Here is a 15150-nt window from a genome sequence, read left to right on the forward strand (position 1 = left end):
AGAGGGCTCTAATCGCGCGAGTACGGTACATGTGTACAGTGTAGCGTTGGCACACTAGTAACTAATACTTACACAGCTGCAGCGTTGTTGTTGTTGTTTATTTTACTTCGCAGATTCTAACGGGCAAGTTGCCCAATAACAAGAAAGCGAAGGCAAAGAAAATAATACTAATAAAAGAAATAACCGGGGGCAGCAGAAAATGAATAATAGCTTTAAGAACTCAGATGGTGAGCCAAGGAACAAATTTCCATGTTACAAATAATCGCTTTTAAAAGTAAAAAGAAAAGAGCGGGTGGTACAGCAGACTTCCTATTCTGAATTCCCTGAACGAAGCAGAGACATTAGCTGCGTGTCTTTCAATGTATTGGTCACGAGTGTTACACCGCACCGCACTCCGCACTTGCAACTCTTATTAGTACTGTGCTGCTTGCAGGTGCATGACATGCATAGTAACTAGTCTCACTGCATTCAATGTTTCATATTGACCTTAGAAATACATGTACACTCTACTTTGACTGTAGACCTTTTGCAGCACTTTCAACCGCCTTTCATTTACGCCCATTGCTCACCTCGCATTCAGCTCCTTCTTCTGCATAGAATCAAATAGCATTCCTTGTGCAGTGACCCATTCTGCTGCCCACACATCTACTTTGACCTTTCTTCTTCTCTCTGCTGAGCTTTGCCGTGACCATTGCTGTTGCAGCTAGGGTCCAGCGGATAATGCTCCGAAAATGTTCATATAATGCTAACCATAATGCTCCAAAAACTGCCTTATAATGCTGATTATAATGCTTCAGCAAGGGATATAATGCTCTTGGTTCCGGACAAAAATGGAAGAATGTCTGCACATTGTCAAACTTCCAGGAAATTATGCATATCGTCGATCTGCATCTGAAGCTGCCACCTTATCTCTCACGAGCTTCACCACTTCTTAGCACTATAAAACATGATCACTTCTCCATTGATTGCTCTCCATTCCAACTTCGATGCAGGGTTGTGGAAGAATAGTCGGTGTATCAAATCTTTCCCCTAATTATCCATGTAGTGAGAGATTAAACCATTATTGCAGGTAGTCATTCATTGTTGGGATGAAGTTAATCTTGGCAAATAGTATTCTTGCCTGCAGACAAGCTGTCACTGCGTCCACTCTCTGAATAATGTCTTCGTCTGAAACACCAGACATGAGGCCAGCTCCTGAGATCCGATCTCAGATGGAGAGCCCTCCCATTTGCGGAAATCCTGAAAACACGTGGTCAAAATCTATTTTTTCCACTCTACATCCTTTGCTTGTGCTCTCATCTCCTCCTTGAGATGGTGTGTAGACGTATGGCTTGCCACAATACTCTTCCTTTCTGATAGCATTTGACCGTAGGCCTGGCATTACTATCGTCCAGGCGTCCACAACTAACTGAACGTGCTTCGTCAGGAAAGTAAGACAGGCGCTGCTGAGCAATCGACTTGGTTCTAAGTCCATGAAAAATTGTAGTTCTTTTCGAGCCTCCTGAGCTGGACTCGGCAAAGGCAGTTCTTTTGGAACGAGGTATTTCTGTTTATAGCCGCTCCTTCATCCTGGTCCAAATTTAGCAATGCATCAGTGTCTACTTCAGTATCGCTAGAGATGCTATCGCCAGAGCCTCTGGCACAACTAGCAAACTCTTCTTCGTCTGTTTGGTATTCACTTCGCGTATGTCTCCTCCATAGCTCTCCATTATTCTAAAAGTAAAAGAAACCTCATAAATAATTTTAACTGGTTTGAGGGAAAGAGACAAACGGGAAGAGTCTGAAGAAAAAATTGACTGTCACCACCAGGACTCGAACCAGGGACCCTCGCTTGTAGCCAGCGATGCTCTAACCACTGAGCTATGGTGTAGTCGTCATCCCAGCAGAGGCCGTTCAACATTTTCTTCAGACTTCGTAACTCATACTTCATAAATAATTTCTCCGGATTTGTGTCACTTGAACTGCCTCGGCCTCGGTTGGGCATGCTTCACAAATGGCTTGTATACATTCACCTGACCACATCGCTACAATCATAACGTTTTTATGTAGCAATAGACTTATAGTTACTCAATCTGCGGACAGCATGTAGCAATATTTATGTAACGTTAGTGCTAAAGGTGTTACGTGTCTACACAATCATAAAGTCAAGCGTCGGTACAATGCATAGTGCTCAAATGCCCGGAATGGGCGGAGCGTAGTACGCAAGAGGTACACAAAAGGAGTAAAATATGGCTGTTTCGTTGTTACTCAGAGTTTTATGGCAAAAACCAATCATCAGACAACATCTCATGATCATGATTGTAGCCGATTGTTGCCAAAAACCTGGGATTTCCACTATGAAACTCGTTATGCCGCTCAAACCTCACATAATGCTCGTTTTGTTCCTTTCCAATGCTCCATAATGCTCTGATGCTCGGGTAGTCGTATAATGCCGGCATTATCCGCTGGACCCTAGTTGCAGCACTTATGCTGTCTGCCTATAAAAGCTGCTGTTCACAATTCTCTTCTCTTCAGTTAGAAACTTCATTTAGAAATGCCAGTTAGAAATGTCAGTTAAGAGTTAGAGTTAGAGTTAATGTTTACAATGTAGTCTTCAGTTTAGTTCAGTTATACCGGTAATAAACAACAGTGTCAACAGTGTGTTCACTGAGACCCGAGTGCATTTGCCTCCGAGAGTGAGACTGCGGCCTGCTACACATGTACTTGTAGGTAGTACTAGTAGGGGTCAATAATGCACTCCTAGATCCTCCCGACAACAGCCCACGTGACGTAGATCTACTCGTTGACTGATCCTCCGTGCTCCGCGTGCAACTGCGAAAAGCGAAGGACTAAGATAAAAATCGTTTCGTTTCACGTGTCAGACACGTCCGCGGATTCGCTAGCGCTACCTAGTCGTAGTACCTACTGTACTGTAGTCCTTTCATGATCACGACAACATTCATCAAGCAATCTTTTCACGCCACATGGCTGGATAGCGCGTACATGCAAACATGATTGAAGACTTGCAAAATACTTTTTAAAAAATTGTAAAAATAATTTTTTTACAAGTCCAGGTGCTTGCTAGGCGCTAGGCCTATAATATATCTAGGTACTAGGTGAGCGCTGACTCTGTGCCTGATGGCAGCTGACTTTATTTTCGGAGAAACACTACTGAAGTGTCATTGTAGTAAAAAGTAACAATGAATGGCGATAGCGTTATAGGAAGGATCGCTACCCTAACGTGAAGGAAAGGCCTTGCGCGGCTGCTCTACGAAGTGTTGAAGAAAGACTAAAAAGAAGGTTGCTGGACGAACAACTCGCTGGTGCCGGAAAACTTGGCCTCCAACGATGGTGTTTGGTGAATCATCAAGCATAATGTCTTGTAGCAGTGTTCACCGAGGAAGGAGAACGCTCTAGCCGCTGCTGTTGTCCGTTTCATCCACGTTGGGCGTTAGCTGCACCGCGCCTATTGTGTTTCAGTATTCCATGGAGACACATTAGGATTCTGGGCGATTGTGGAGCCACAATTTACTTCACACAGCGTTGTATTGTCCACGAGCGCAAACTTCATTATCAGCAGTAACTGTTACTCTTCATCCTACATGTAGATTTGGAGTATACACGGCCTTGTCACGACAGCGACAGCTCTACAGAGTGTTCAAGTGAGAAACAATTGTTGGTGGACGACCAAATCGCTGGTTCCGAAAAACGCGGCCTGCACCGATGGTGTTTGGTGGATCATCAAACAGGGTATCCAGCAGTGTTCACCGAGGAAGGAGAATGCACTCGCCACCACTGTCGACCGATTCATGCAAGTGGGCGTTAGCTGTGCCGCGCCTGTTGTGCTTTAGTATTCCATGGACGCACACTAGCGTTCTCAGCGATTGTGGAGCCACAACTTATCTTCACGCAGCGTTGCACTGTCCAAGAGCACAAACGCCAGCAGTGACCCATCACCATACATGTAGATTTGGATTATACACACTATGCGCCAATGGGCCTTGGCACAACAGCGGCAGCTCTACTTGGTGTTCAAGTGAGACACATTTCTTTCGACTGCTCGACCGAAAACCATACAATCTTGACCATGGTATTTAGGCCCAGCAGTAGCCCTTTCGAATTTGTCGAAATTGTGCACACATCCAAATTACTTACCCAGCATATTTTTTATTATTTTCAAAGTGGGCAGGGTGTATTTTTCTTCTGTTTGGGTGTATAACTACAGTCCATTCAGAAAAAAATGAACTTCTAGCTTTTGGCCATAAATGGGTCAAACGTTGAGTTTTTTTAGAATTTTTTTCTGCAATCCCATATGGAATCCTCTTCCAATTATGTTTCTGAAGTTTTTTTGTCCAAAAAGCAAGCCATAGCAAGAATAGGATTTCGGCCAGGTTTTGCCCCAAAAGCACTGAATTGGGAAAAACCATCAAAATCCAGGCCGTTTGACCCCGCCTGCAACAGTGCATTCTGCGGTTCGAACCCCAGTTCAGGCACCCTTTTTGGACCCTTTTTCAAATTTCAAAGTTCGCAGCACTGCACTGTGTACGATGAAATCACGAAAAATCGCCAAATACGGGAGCTCGCCAGAGCCAGGACCCATTTTTTTATGAATGGACTGTAGTCCGCTGTGCTCCGCGTACTGTGTAAATGAGTGCATATTGCATACAATAGAATTTTGTTGTATTTTTATCGCCAGCATTTCCTAATGAGCGCAGACAGAGAAAACGTGCTGTCTAGTCATGGGAATCTTGGGAGATTGAACGAAATGACATGTTGCCACTTGCTTGGTAATTGTGCTCCATCTTACATGAGTACAACATCGCTATTCGCGGGAGTATGTTATTAGCAAGAGTAGATACACAAGAGTGTGCAACTCCGGGATGGGTTGGCCCGCGGCGGAATTTTTTTGTTGACGTAATCTTTTCGACGACGCATGCGCTGCGAGTCTTTTGGAAAGTAAGTCCTCGTGCAATTGGCCGGGCTTTACATTACAAGGCCGGTGCCCAGCACGTGCTCTCACACTGCTCTGCGGCAAAATGCACGTTTTCCTGAAAAAAGGTGACATCAACAAAAAATTCGGGGTATCTGCAGATAGTGCAGAAGAGATCCGGAGTTGCACACTCTTGTTAATCCTTTCTTGTTATTAGTGAGCTTGAAGTATGTAGTCAAATGGTCACTGGGTGTTAAGTCATGTGTGGTTATTCATTAGTTGTTGTTGTAACCTAGATTGTTATTTACCAGGCTGACTCTATCTTCAAGGAATTTTTTTAAACTGAACTTTGTAGACGAGGCACTATACACCCAAGTTCTGATGAGAAGAAAATGTTTGTTTTAGAGTTTGTACAACATGTGACCCACTACCAATGGTACTGAAATCATGGCACTGTTACAGTATTGAAGTGAAAATGAAATTCTGAAAGCGCAAACTTAAAATTACGTTTTGTAATAATTGTGTATGTACATGACATTGTATAAGTGACTGGAATTTCGAAAAGAAGGAACTTGATCAAAAATATTTTATATCACTAAAATAGTCTAACCTACTCGGTATACCTCGGCATAATGAAAATATTCCAATATTATGCATTCATAAAATTAAAAAGAAAAGTTTCAAGTATCTGCATGACTATAAGTAGTAATTCTGCAACGGGCAAAGTAACCTGGTGTGGTCCTCTACAATTAGCTGTCTTTACTGTCTAACCTACTGGACTAGTTCTTTTTTTTTTACGAGAAACCACGAACCTCCAGAACAGAATACTGCATGATAGAGGTGGTTGCAGACGCAACTGTGGTGGTGAAACTGGAGCATCTCCGCCGACCTGAGGTCTCGGCTTCAGCGACACTTCAGTGCACCAAAAACTGGGGAGGAGTAGGGACAAAGGGTGGTGAGGGGGGGGGGGGGCGAGTACATTTATATAGAGGAAGGAAATATTTAGTGCGGTAGCGATCAAGCATAACATAATGCTGCTACAATTTGGTAAAAATGACTAAGGAAGAATGGATTTGATGAACAGCATAGCCAGTCAGTAATATAGAGAACACACCACGGAGAGAGAGAGAGAGAGAGAGAGAGAGAGAGAGAGAGAGAGAGAGAGAGAGAGAGAGAGAGAGAGAGAGAGAGAGAGAGAGAGAGAGAGAGATAGAGAGAACCAGCACTTGCTGAGTGAAGTGCTTGAAACCTCCATCTGGGACGGAGCAAACAGAGAATACCGCACGAACACGAAGACGTTCACATTATAGCATACACCGTAGCCGGAATGGATTGGATGCATGCACATGTACACACACATACAAACACACACACACACTCACACACACACATATACACATACACGTAAATCCACACTGATGCACACAATTTTAATTATAGGTTAGTGCATGGCAGGGAGGGCCTTATGGCTTGTTAGTGCCCGACAGGTTAGCCTGAGGGCCGTAGGCCCGAGGGCTACCCTGAAGGGCACAAACAAGCCATAAGACCCTCCCTGCCATGCACTAACTATTTTAGAACGAGGTTATATGCATTATCTCACTTCTATTATGCTTGTGTACCATTATATTGGGTAGTTTTGTTGTTTGTGTGCAGAGAGACATGGTGTGGTATGAAAGAATATTTTCTTCTGTTTAGTTATGGTAACTCAGCACCACTTAGGACTACTAAAAGTAGAAAAGCAGCAAATGAAATGCTGGGCTCTTATTGCGAGCTTCATTCTAATTCATAGCTTGTGGAGCTATTTAGGGGCCTTGAGGGCCCCTTGTCGATACCTCTAATGACTTTGAGCTTCGGTTTTTATATGTTTCCACAAGCTGTTGACAAAGGAAATTCGTACAGATGAAAGAATACGGGAGGCAAAAACCGTACACACTTCTGAAATGCGTAGCTTTTAGTAGTACACCGTACATTTTATGCAGAGTTCATTACCTTCACCGTACTATAATGCATACAGGGAGTTGTATGCACCAGGTTAGAGTATATTCAGCGGGCTTTAAACTAATCCAAGGCCCTCGACGCGTCATCAAGAGTAGTAAAATAACGATTGAGCGGGCTTTAAACTCTGATAAGGCCCTTGGCGGGAATGTCGCTGATTGGTCGTTTCCTGGACAACGAGACAGACCTCGTTCTAAATAGTTTTCAGGTGTTTTCAGGTGTTTTAAGGTGCGGCTAACACTCCGCAAAATAATTATGGTACATATCAGTACATGTGCTCCAAATTTCCAGTCGAAAGAAAATTTGACTTTTGTCAAACTTGATTTATGAACAACGGATACCTCATCAACATACTTTCTATCACAACTGGGACAATATCTGATGAGAAATGCATCATCACACCCAAACAAGAGACGTATGTTGCAATGACTTATTCGGGATTCAGGTAGTGCAAGAAATGAACGCAACCTACCGTTTACACACGGGCCCGTCGTGGCAGAAGCTGGTTCATCTTGTCGACCTTGTCGGGATATTTACACCAGCGTTTGATGATCTTCACCAGCTTGATGTAGCCAGCCTGTTCCTCGCTGCTTACAATGTTGACCAACTCTTCGTTGTGAGCGCGTGGTCCATCTCGTCTCTCAATCCTCTTCAAGTCGTCTATCTGCTCCAGATCGGCAAAGAACCCGGCCCCTTGCGCCATTTTACGAAATGTTCCTGCTGGTAATGCGCCCAGCCAAGGTGAGATATGGGTTATAAAGGCACTTTGTTTGAATGGGTCGCCGTACGAATTTTCGTCCTCATCTAAGCAAGATATACATGGCATAAAAACATGAACAAACATACAAAAATGATTTATGATAAAAAAAATGATTTATGGCCAGCCGTACACGTTATTTTACCCCAGACAGCAGGTTCTAGAGTGTCGATGTGCATCACTCCAGTCTGGACCTGTACATCATCAGTGGTTCATCTAAGTACGCTTATACCATGGCAATGGCTAACCTGGCAAGGATTCTTGGCATCTAAATCACTGTTGTGCTACATGCATGTGGCTCCATTTCAGTATGTCATGTATACTTTTATACATGCCAACCCTCCCCCCCCCCCCACACACACACAAACGCATGCACCACACATACACACACGTACACACACAACCACACACATCCACACCGGCACAGCAACGAGTTGTCTTAATGTCTGTGGTGCCACCTTTTCACCATGGCTGGCAACTTGGCTTACTTAAATAAGATACTTTACCTTCGTCAGGTTTACCGGCATCCTCACTGAAAACACACAGCAAAGGAGAAGAGATAGACATGAAAATGTGTTATCTATCAGCTATTACAGGCGAACAGAATCTGAAAGGATAAACAAATGGTGCAGCTCACTTGAAAGGGCACTCAGCTGTGTTTGATTGAAACGGACAAAATCGCTTTCGAAGTTCGAACTTGACATCATTTGTGGCTGAAAACTGGGAACGAAAAATCCCCACCAAGGCATCGTCTGTAAATCATGATCTTAGACCATCCCACTATGCCTGCCTGCCTGCCTGCCTGCGCCGTTTTCACATGCTCTGCACCAAATACTAGTGTTTGCATGCACGAGCTCGTGTATTGGCATGTATGAATAGTGGACACCGAAATGCATACACCTGTTGCCATGACTGCATAAGTGCACACACACCCGCCCAGCGTACACATGCACATAATTAAGTCATTATTCTCACGATTATGTACAGTACATACAAATAATCATGTCCACCAAGCTACTGTCGTGGACATGGGAATCAGATCGCACATCTAGCGGCCCCAGGGCACTGGCCATGCAGCCGAGTGTACACGGTACACACATGCATTTATGCGTTGCAGCGCGCTAGTCGCTTCGGATCAACATGTGCACTGCACGTAATGTTCTGTACGCATTGAAGGTGCCGGCCCCGGTCATCCAACTGGATTTTCATGTCCACAACAGGACATACACACAAACCTCGCAGTAACGCGGGGGCACGCAACGTGCACGCACACATGTACACAAGCACACACACACACACACACACACACACACACACGCGCGCGCACACACGCACACACACGCATGAACACACAAACACACCCACACACACACACGCATGAACACACACACACACATTACACAGTGCATACACTTACGTTCCTGACTTCGATTTCTTCATTCCTTCGATTCCAGTGCCAAACAGATAGCTAGGTTGTTTCTTCTCAACGAATCCTTCAAACAACACAGCCAGTACATTGGACAGGCACATACCCACACATGCACATACACACACACACACACACACACACACACATACACACACACACACACACACATACACACACACACACACACACACACACACACATGCACACACACATACACATACACATACACACACAACATACACACACATACACACATATACACACACATATACACACACAGTGCCAATCAGAGTAGCTCAAGCCAAGTGCTTCACGCACAAATTATGTGCAGAGCAATATGCCCACACTGAACGCTAAGGTCTGTCTACATTACATAGCTGTAAGTTCACGTTTAACGCATCCTAGAGATCTTCAAACAGCGGTATTCAGTACAGTCGTCCCTCTCTAATCCGGCACTTGTTAATCCGGAACCCTTGCCAACCGGCGCACTTTCTGACGAAACCGATTTTTTTCGTTCAATTCCTACATCTTAATCCGGCACTTGAATTCCGCCTCCGGCAGTGACTTTTTGAAACGAATCACTCAAACTGCACGTAGTTTGATTTCATAATCCGGCAGTACGATCGTACAGTACTAGGTGCACTCCTTGCCAGGCCAGGCTAGGCCAGTCTGGTCAATGTTGTCCAGGAGACAACGGCTAAGCAGTCAACCCTACTTTCTTATTTTAGCAAGGAGTAGTGTCCTGCAAATTTTCAGGTGTGTGTGTGTGTGTGTGTGTGTGTGTGCGTGTGTGTGCAAGAGTACATGTGAACATGTTCTCTGTTTTCCTTTATCACTGTGTATATTCCCGGAGAACAATTGAGAATATAAAGCCGTGCACCAAATACTTGGGTCGACACGGAAAAACCCTGCGTTTTGACGTACATGTATGATACATGCATGCAATTGGGTAGGGCCGGGTCAGAGGACAGTATTTTTAAATCCAGCACCCTCGTTAATCCAGCAGAAAACGCCGTAGCAAAAGGTGCCGGATTAGAGAGGGACGACTGTATTAAATTGGTTTCGCGAGCGGGCCTAGATATTATGCACTGGGAAGAAAGTCATGGTTTATGCTTGTTACATGTATAGTTCCTAAGGGTATGCAGACTCCACTGTAGCCACAGTTCATGTTTCACACAGTTATACACCACTACCCAAAACGGTCTCTTGGCTACAAATTCTTACAAAAATGTTTATTTTAAAATTATTTTTGGAAACATTGTAGCCAATAGAAACACCGTAAAAGCCCGCGTATTGGCCCCGGGCGTATAGAATAGCAGCCTCGATTTCCTGGGCGTATACAAGGGCACGGGCATTATTTTGGAACCGGGCGTATACTTGGAATGAGGTTAGCCGTAAGAATTGAGTACCAGTACCTGTACATGTACTGGTGTTTCCGGCATACCTGGGCGTATACATGGGCATGGGCGCTATTTTGAAACAAAAGTGTTGACTTCCCCTGACTGGGCGTGTACACGGAGGGTGGGCGTAATTTCGAGTGGGCGTATACAGGGGCTTTTATGGCATGTATAATTTTAATGGCAATGGGAAAAGGGTAATATCAGGTTCCCACTAGGCTAAATTTTCGGCCGATGCTCTTATGCCTGGTCCACACTGTCCGATATTTTGGTCGACGCTCCGATACCGACTTCCACATGAGATCGGCCAACTGGATCGGACCTATACACACAAAGCCACGCAAATTTGTCGAAAACGCATGCGACATCACCGTCCACCCCAGGTTATTTTCGCGCCAATCTTGAGGATTTTTTGTATGATTCCATAATCGATAAACCACGATCGGCCAAAATCTCGACCTAGCAGAAACCAGGCATGATATGGACTTCAACATGAAATCGGCTGTCTAAGTCGGATAATTCGGACTACCGGTTCACACACAACGAACGACAAGCGATTGTTCTTGCTGGCCTGTGGCGCTCTGTGGACACACGTACGCATGGTAGGCAGCCATGCTAGACCGTAGTAGACGCCAGAGCGGAAATGAGATCGTTTTTACACGAGCTGCAAAGTCAACAGCGTGAAGGGCTGGCGTCAAGTAGCGATCAAGTGCAGCCAGTTCAGGATCTGCACCGACACTCTCTGCTGTCATGATGACAAGCCAATAGTGATTGGTCAGAGGCTCGCACCACCATATCCAAGCACTAAGAGACTCGCCGCAGATTGGTCGAAACCTTACACCAGGCAAATTTTTGCACCGATCTTCACGATTTTGTCATACAATTCCATGTCGGCTGCAAAATCGGCCTAGTGGGAATCCGGAATTATTGGGTAAGAGGGTGAGATTGTGGCTGCACGTTTGTTGTAGTTTTTGTAGTTGTTGTGCAGGCAGGCATAGTGTGATGGTCTAAGATCATGATTGAGAAACAGAGGGTACCAGGTTCAAGTCCTGCTTGGAAGCGGAAGCATTTTTCCAGCCGTGCTGTGACCCACAGTTAATTGGGAACTCCTGGCCTGGCACGAGGAAAATATGGATGCAGTGAATGGGATTTTCGGTCTTTGACCACTTGCTGGTGAGCTGATCTACTCACCTCCCACCGCTTTAGGAGCTGAATCTGCGTCTTGATCCTTGAAGGGTGGTGGCGTTCCTACGGATGCGGAAAGCCCGGCTTCCAGCCGAGTCTCACGCGAACCGTGAATTTTCTTTTTGTAGTTGTTGTTGTTGTTGTTGTTGCTGTTGTTGTTGTTGTTGTTGTTGTTATTGTTGTTGTTGTTGTCGTCGTCGTCGTCGTCGTGGTTGTCGTGGTCGTTGCTGTTGCTATTTTACTGTTCCTGCCGTCTCTTTCGCAGTCATCCTTTTCGTCTTTCGTGGTAATTGTGTTTTTTTTAATTAAGTTCTACTGTAGAACAGTCCTAGCTTTTTGAACTACTTAGCAGTAGTCTCATGTCTCACGGAATGAACCTTACTTTCTGTGGAATGTTTCTGAGCTGGCTTGGCAGTGTGCTTGTCGGCCTCCTTCCGTTCGATCCACTCACTCATGTCTTTGTAGACCTCCTGGATCCGCACTGCTACATTGCAGTACAAATTTGACTTGGCATCGTCAAAGCGCCAGTATCCGGCATGAATGCCGTAAACGACGTACTCCTTTTCTTCATCGTTGTAGGAGTATATGGGCGAGCCGCTCTGTCCACCGCTTGATTCAATGTAGTGACGGTAGAGTCGCTTGACAACAAGATCCTGGTTGCTGCTGCTTTTGTTGTTTCCGTCGCCGTCACCGTCATTCGTATGACGTTGCGGCATGGCAAACAGTGCCGATGTCTCTCTCTCCTGGCCTCTGCGCTTTTTAAAGCCGATGTCATGCAGTAGCGGTTCAGCTTTCTTGGCTTTGTCAACGGGCATCCAGTACATGTGACCTCGCACCGCCTCTTTTTTGACCTCTCCAGGAAACCCACACAGGAACGCCTGGTCAACAGACTCCATACGCGGCTGTTGAGCCATTGGTTTGCGCACCATTGCATTTGCACCGCTCAGCTTGTCAAGCTCATCCTTTAGTCTCTGTTCCAAGTTGTCCTTGCGCAGAGCAATAATGCCATAATCATACAGATAGCGATCCCAGTCTCCCTTGCCTTCTCCGCAGTTCTTTACGTAGTCTTCGGGCACCCGCAGCCATCCTCGGTCATTGTTTTCCTCGACAAAGGTTTCATCCGGCAGGAACGTGCTACTGGGTTTGGAATCCTTGGGATCCCATTCGTACACAATCTGAATCCAACAATACTCTCCACAATCGCTGCAACAAATAACGTGTGCGGCAGTCGTGAAATAGTAGCAGGGATGAGCGCCTTTGTTGAGCTGTTCGACCATGAAGCACGTGGCAGGCGCTACCTGGTTGCAAGCTTGGCACGCTGAACGTACTTGGAAAATGGAGGCGTGAACTGGGTGACCCCCGGCCCCGGCGGGAGTTTTCCTAGGATTCAGGACTCGAACCCTCCTATCTTCGGCATTGAAGACCTTCTCCTCCCCGCCGGTAGCTGCGGCCCCTGACATAATAATATTTACTCAATCCTCGAGCGCCTCCTAAATCGCTTGTCTGTAGATTATGACTGTGATACTGATCGGATATTTTCACTGTTCTAACTCCCTGCATTCAGGCAAAGGCCAGTGGAGGAGAATACAATCATGTCAGGTACGCAAAGGCTACGGCGGGAAAGCCGAAATTTTTTCTTGTGGTACATCTACAACTTAGGGGCCGTCCGTAAATATCGATGTTTTTTTAGAGACGATATTGGTGCTTCTCTCCCTTGACCCCCCCCCCCTCCCCCCAGAAGACGCACATGTACATCTAGATCATGGAATCAATATTTTTGGATCAGCGGCTCATTTTTTTTCCTTTTTTTGTCAATAATATGAACCCAAGATGGCAAGTTTGCAGTATTTATATGGTCTAATTGAGAAGGAGAGCATTATGACTGTTTTGGTCGCCCTCGAGAACACTTGTGGCCAGCAACCTTCTTGTGCTGCATTAGAAGGTCTCCTGCAGGCATCGTTCGGCCGATTTCCACAATCAATAGCTCATTCTTTTGCTCTTGAAATTCGCCATGGGCGTACAGCTTCCAATTTTTGATTTTTTTCTTGTGTCGCGAGTTTTAGCTCCGCGAACGGAAGCTGGTTTCACATTTCTTGTCTAGCCATTTAGACGTCCGCGTGCAGGGATCGGCGAAACTTCAGATATTTACATCGATATTTTTCTGATGCTCGAAAAGACGCACATGGCTCAAACCCCCTCCCCCCCAGACGCACCAATATCGTCTCTAAAAAAACATCGATATTTACGGACGGCCCCTTACAGTACAAGATTCAAGAACGCCTCTAGCTCTTCACCTTGACTTGAGTACCGGTAGTAGTAGTAAGATTAGTACATGAGTGTACTACTAGTCAGTATGTACAGTTGTGGCAAGTGAAATCCGACACTTGGCATAAGGGACTGCACCGTGCATCCTGCAGCCTCTGCAGCCCTGCATACGTACAGTACATGTGTTGCATACAACTTTATCTGTCTGATGACAGAATTCGTACTCATCACAGTCAAGGTTCAAAAGGTGCTGGCAAAATGAATGGGAATTGGATACCAATACTCCTTATGTGTACCATGTTTGTGAACTGTGTGTATCTAAGCTGTGACCTTTCGACCTGTTTGGGATGCATACGGCTCTATAGTACAAATTAGGTGCAGTGCATTACATCATTGATGTCCATTTGAGGCGCTGTCCCCTATGGCAAGTGTCGGATTTCACTTGCCACAACTGTAGTACTGATTCTAGCTAGACTAGGTTTGGGTCCAGTTTTCAGCTCAGCGTAATGATCTCCCCGGGATTTCCCCTGCAAGTCCCTACACGCGCCGTCCAGTGACTACTATAATCGACTAGCGAGCAGTCACCATGCCAGGAGTCACGCTCGCGTGGCATGCTAGCCAAGAGTACTATTAGAGCACTAAATATTAATTATAGCAATAAAAACTGCTTTATGGCAGTTTTCTAAAAAAAAGTTATTGTGTTCTAGTCCATGGACCCCGTCAAAAAGGAAGAAATTAACGAAATGTGATAGCCGAAAATTAAAATTTCACACAAAACCTCACAATAATCACAACAGTTGAAATGCTGCTTTCAACATTAAACTTGTACTGCACCAACAATTGGCAACATGCATTTTATGTATGCATAGGAAAGAGGATCACGAGGGGAAAAGGTCTTCTACATGTAGCTTTTCATTCTGGGTGTGCTTATTGTGAGGTTTTGTGTGAAATTTTAATTTTTGGCTATCACATTTCGTTAATTTCTTACTTTTTAGACGGGGTCCATGGACTAGAACACAATAACTTTTTTTTAGAAAACTGCCATAAAGCAGTTTTTATTGCTATAATTTCTTTTGTTTTTTTCTGTCACCAATCAATGGAATGCCCTACATCATATCAATATGTAAATGATGGCCTTCACATCATATCAATACCGTATTATACGCATTGAGGTGCAAGTCTTTTCTTGCAGAAAATGGCACTATAGTCTGTT

At 45.0% G+C, this 15150-nt stretch overlaps 1 protein-coding gene across 1 annotated transcript; it reads right to left on the bottom strand.

Annotated features, from left to right (window-relative positions):
* Window positions 1–5291: 5291 nt before the first annotated feature.
* On the bottom strand, window positions 5292–13309 carry LOC135822830 (uncharacterized). Its single transcript, XM_065335669.1, has 5 exons — window positions 12055–13309; window positions 9079–9154; window positions 8168–8193; window positions 7377–7708; window positions 5292–6164 (listed from the first exon to the last, which is right to left on the bottom strand). Exons 1-4 carry the CDS (start codon window positions 13130–13132, stop codon window positions 7380–7382), a joined length of 1509 nt encoding a protein of 502 aa, XP_065191741.1. The 5' UTR covers window positions 13133–13309; the 3' UTR covers window positions 5292–6164; window positions 7377–7379.
* Between the last annotated feature and the right edge of the window lie 1841 nt (window positions 13310–15150).

The sequence above is a fragment of the Sycon ciliatum genome, chromosome 8 (assembly GCF_964019385.1).
Source record: "Sycon ciliatum chromosome 8, ocSycCili1.1, whole genome shotgun sequence".
Lineage (NCBI taxonomy): Eukaryota > Metazoa > Porifera > Calcarea > Leucosolenida > Sycettidae > Sycon > Sycon ciliatum.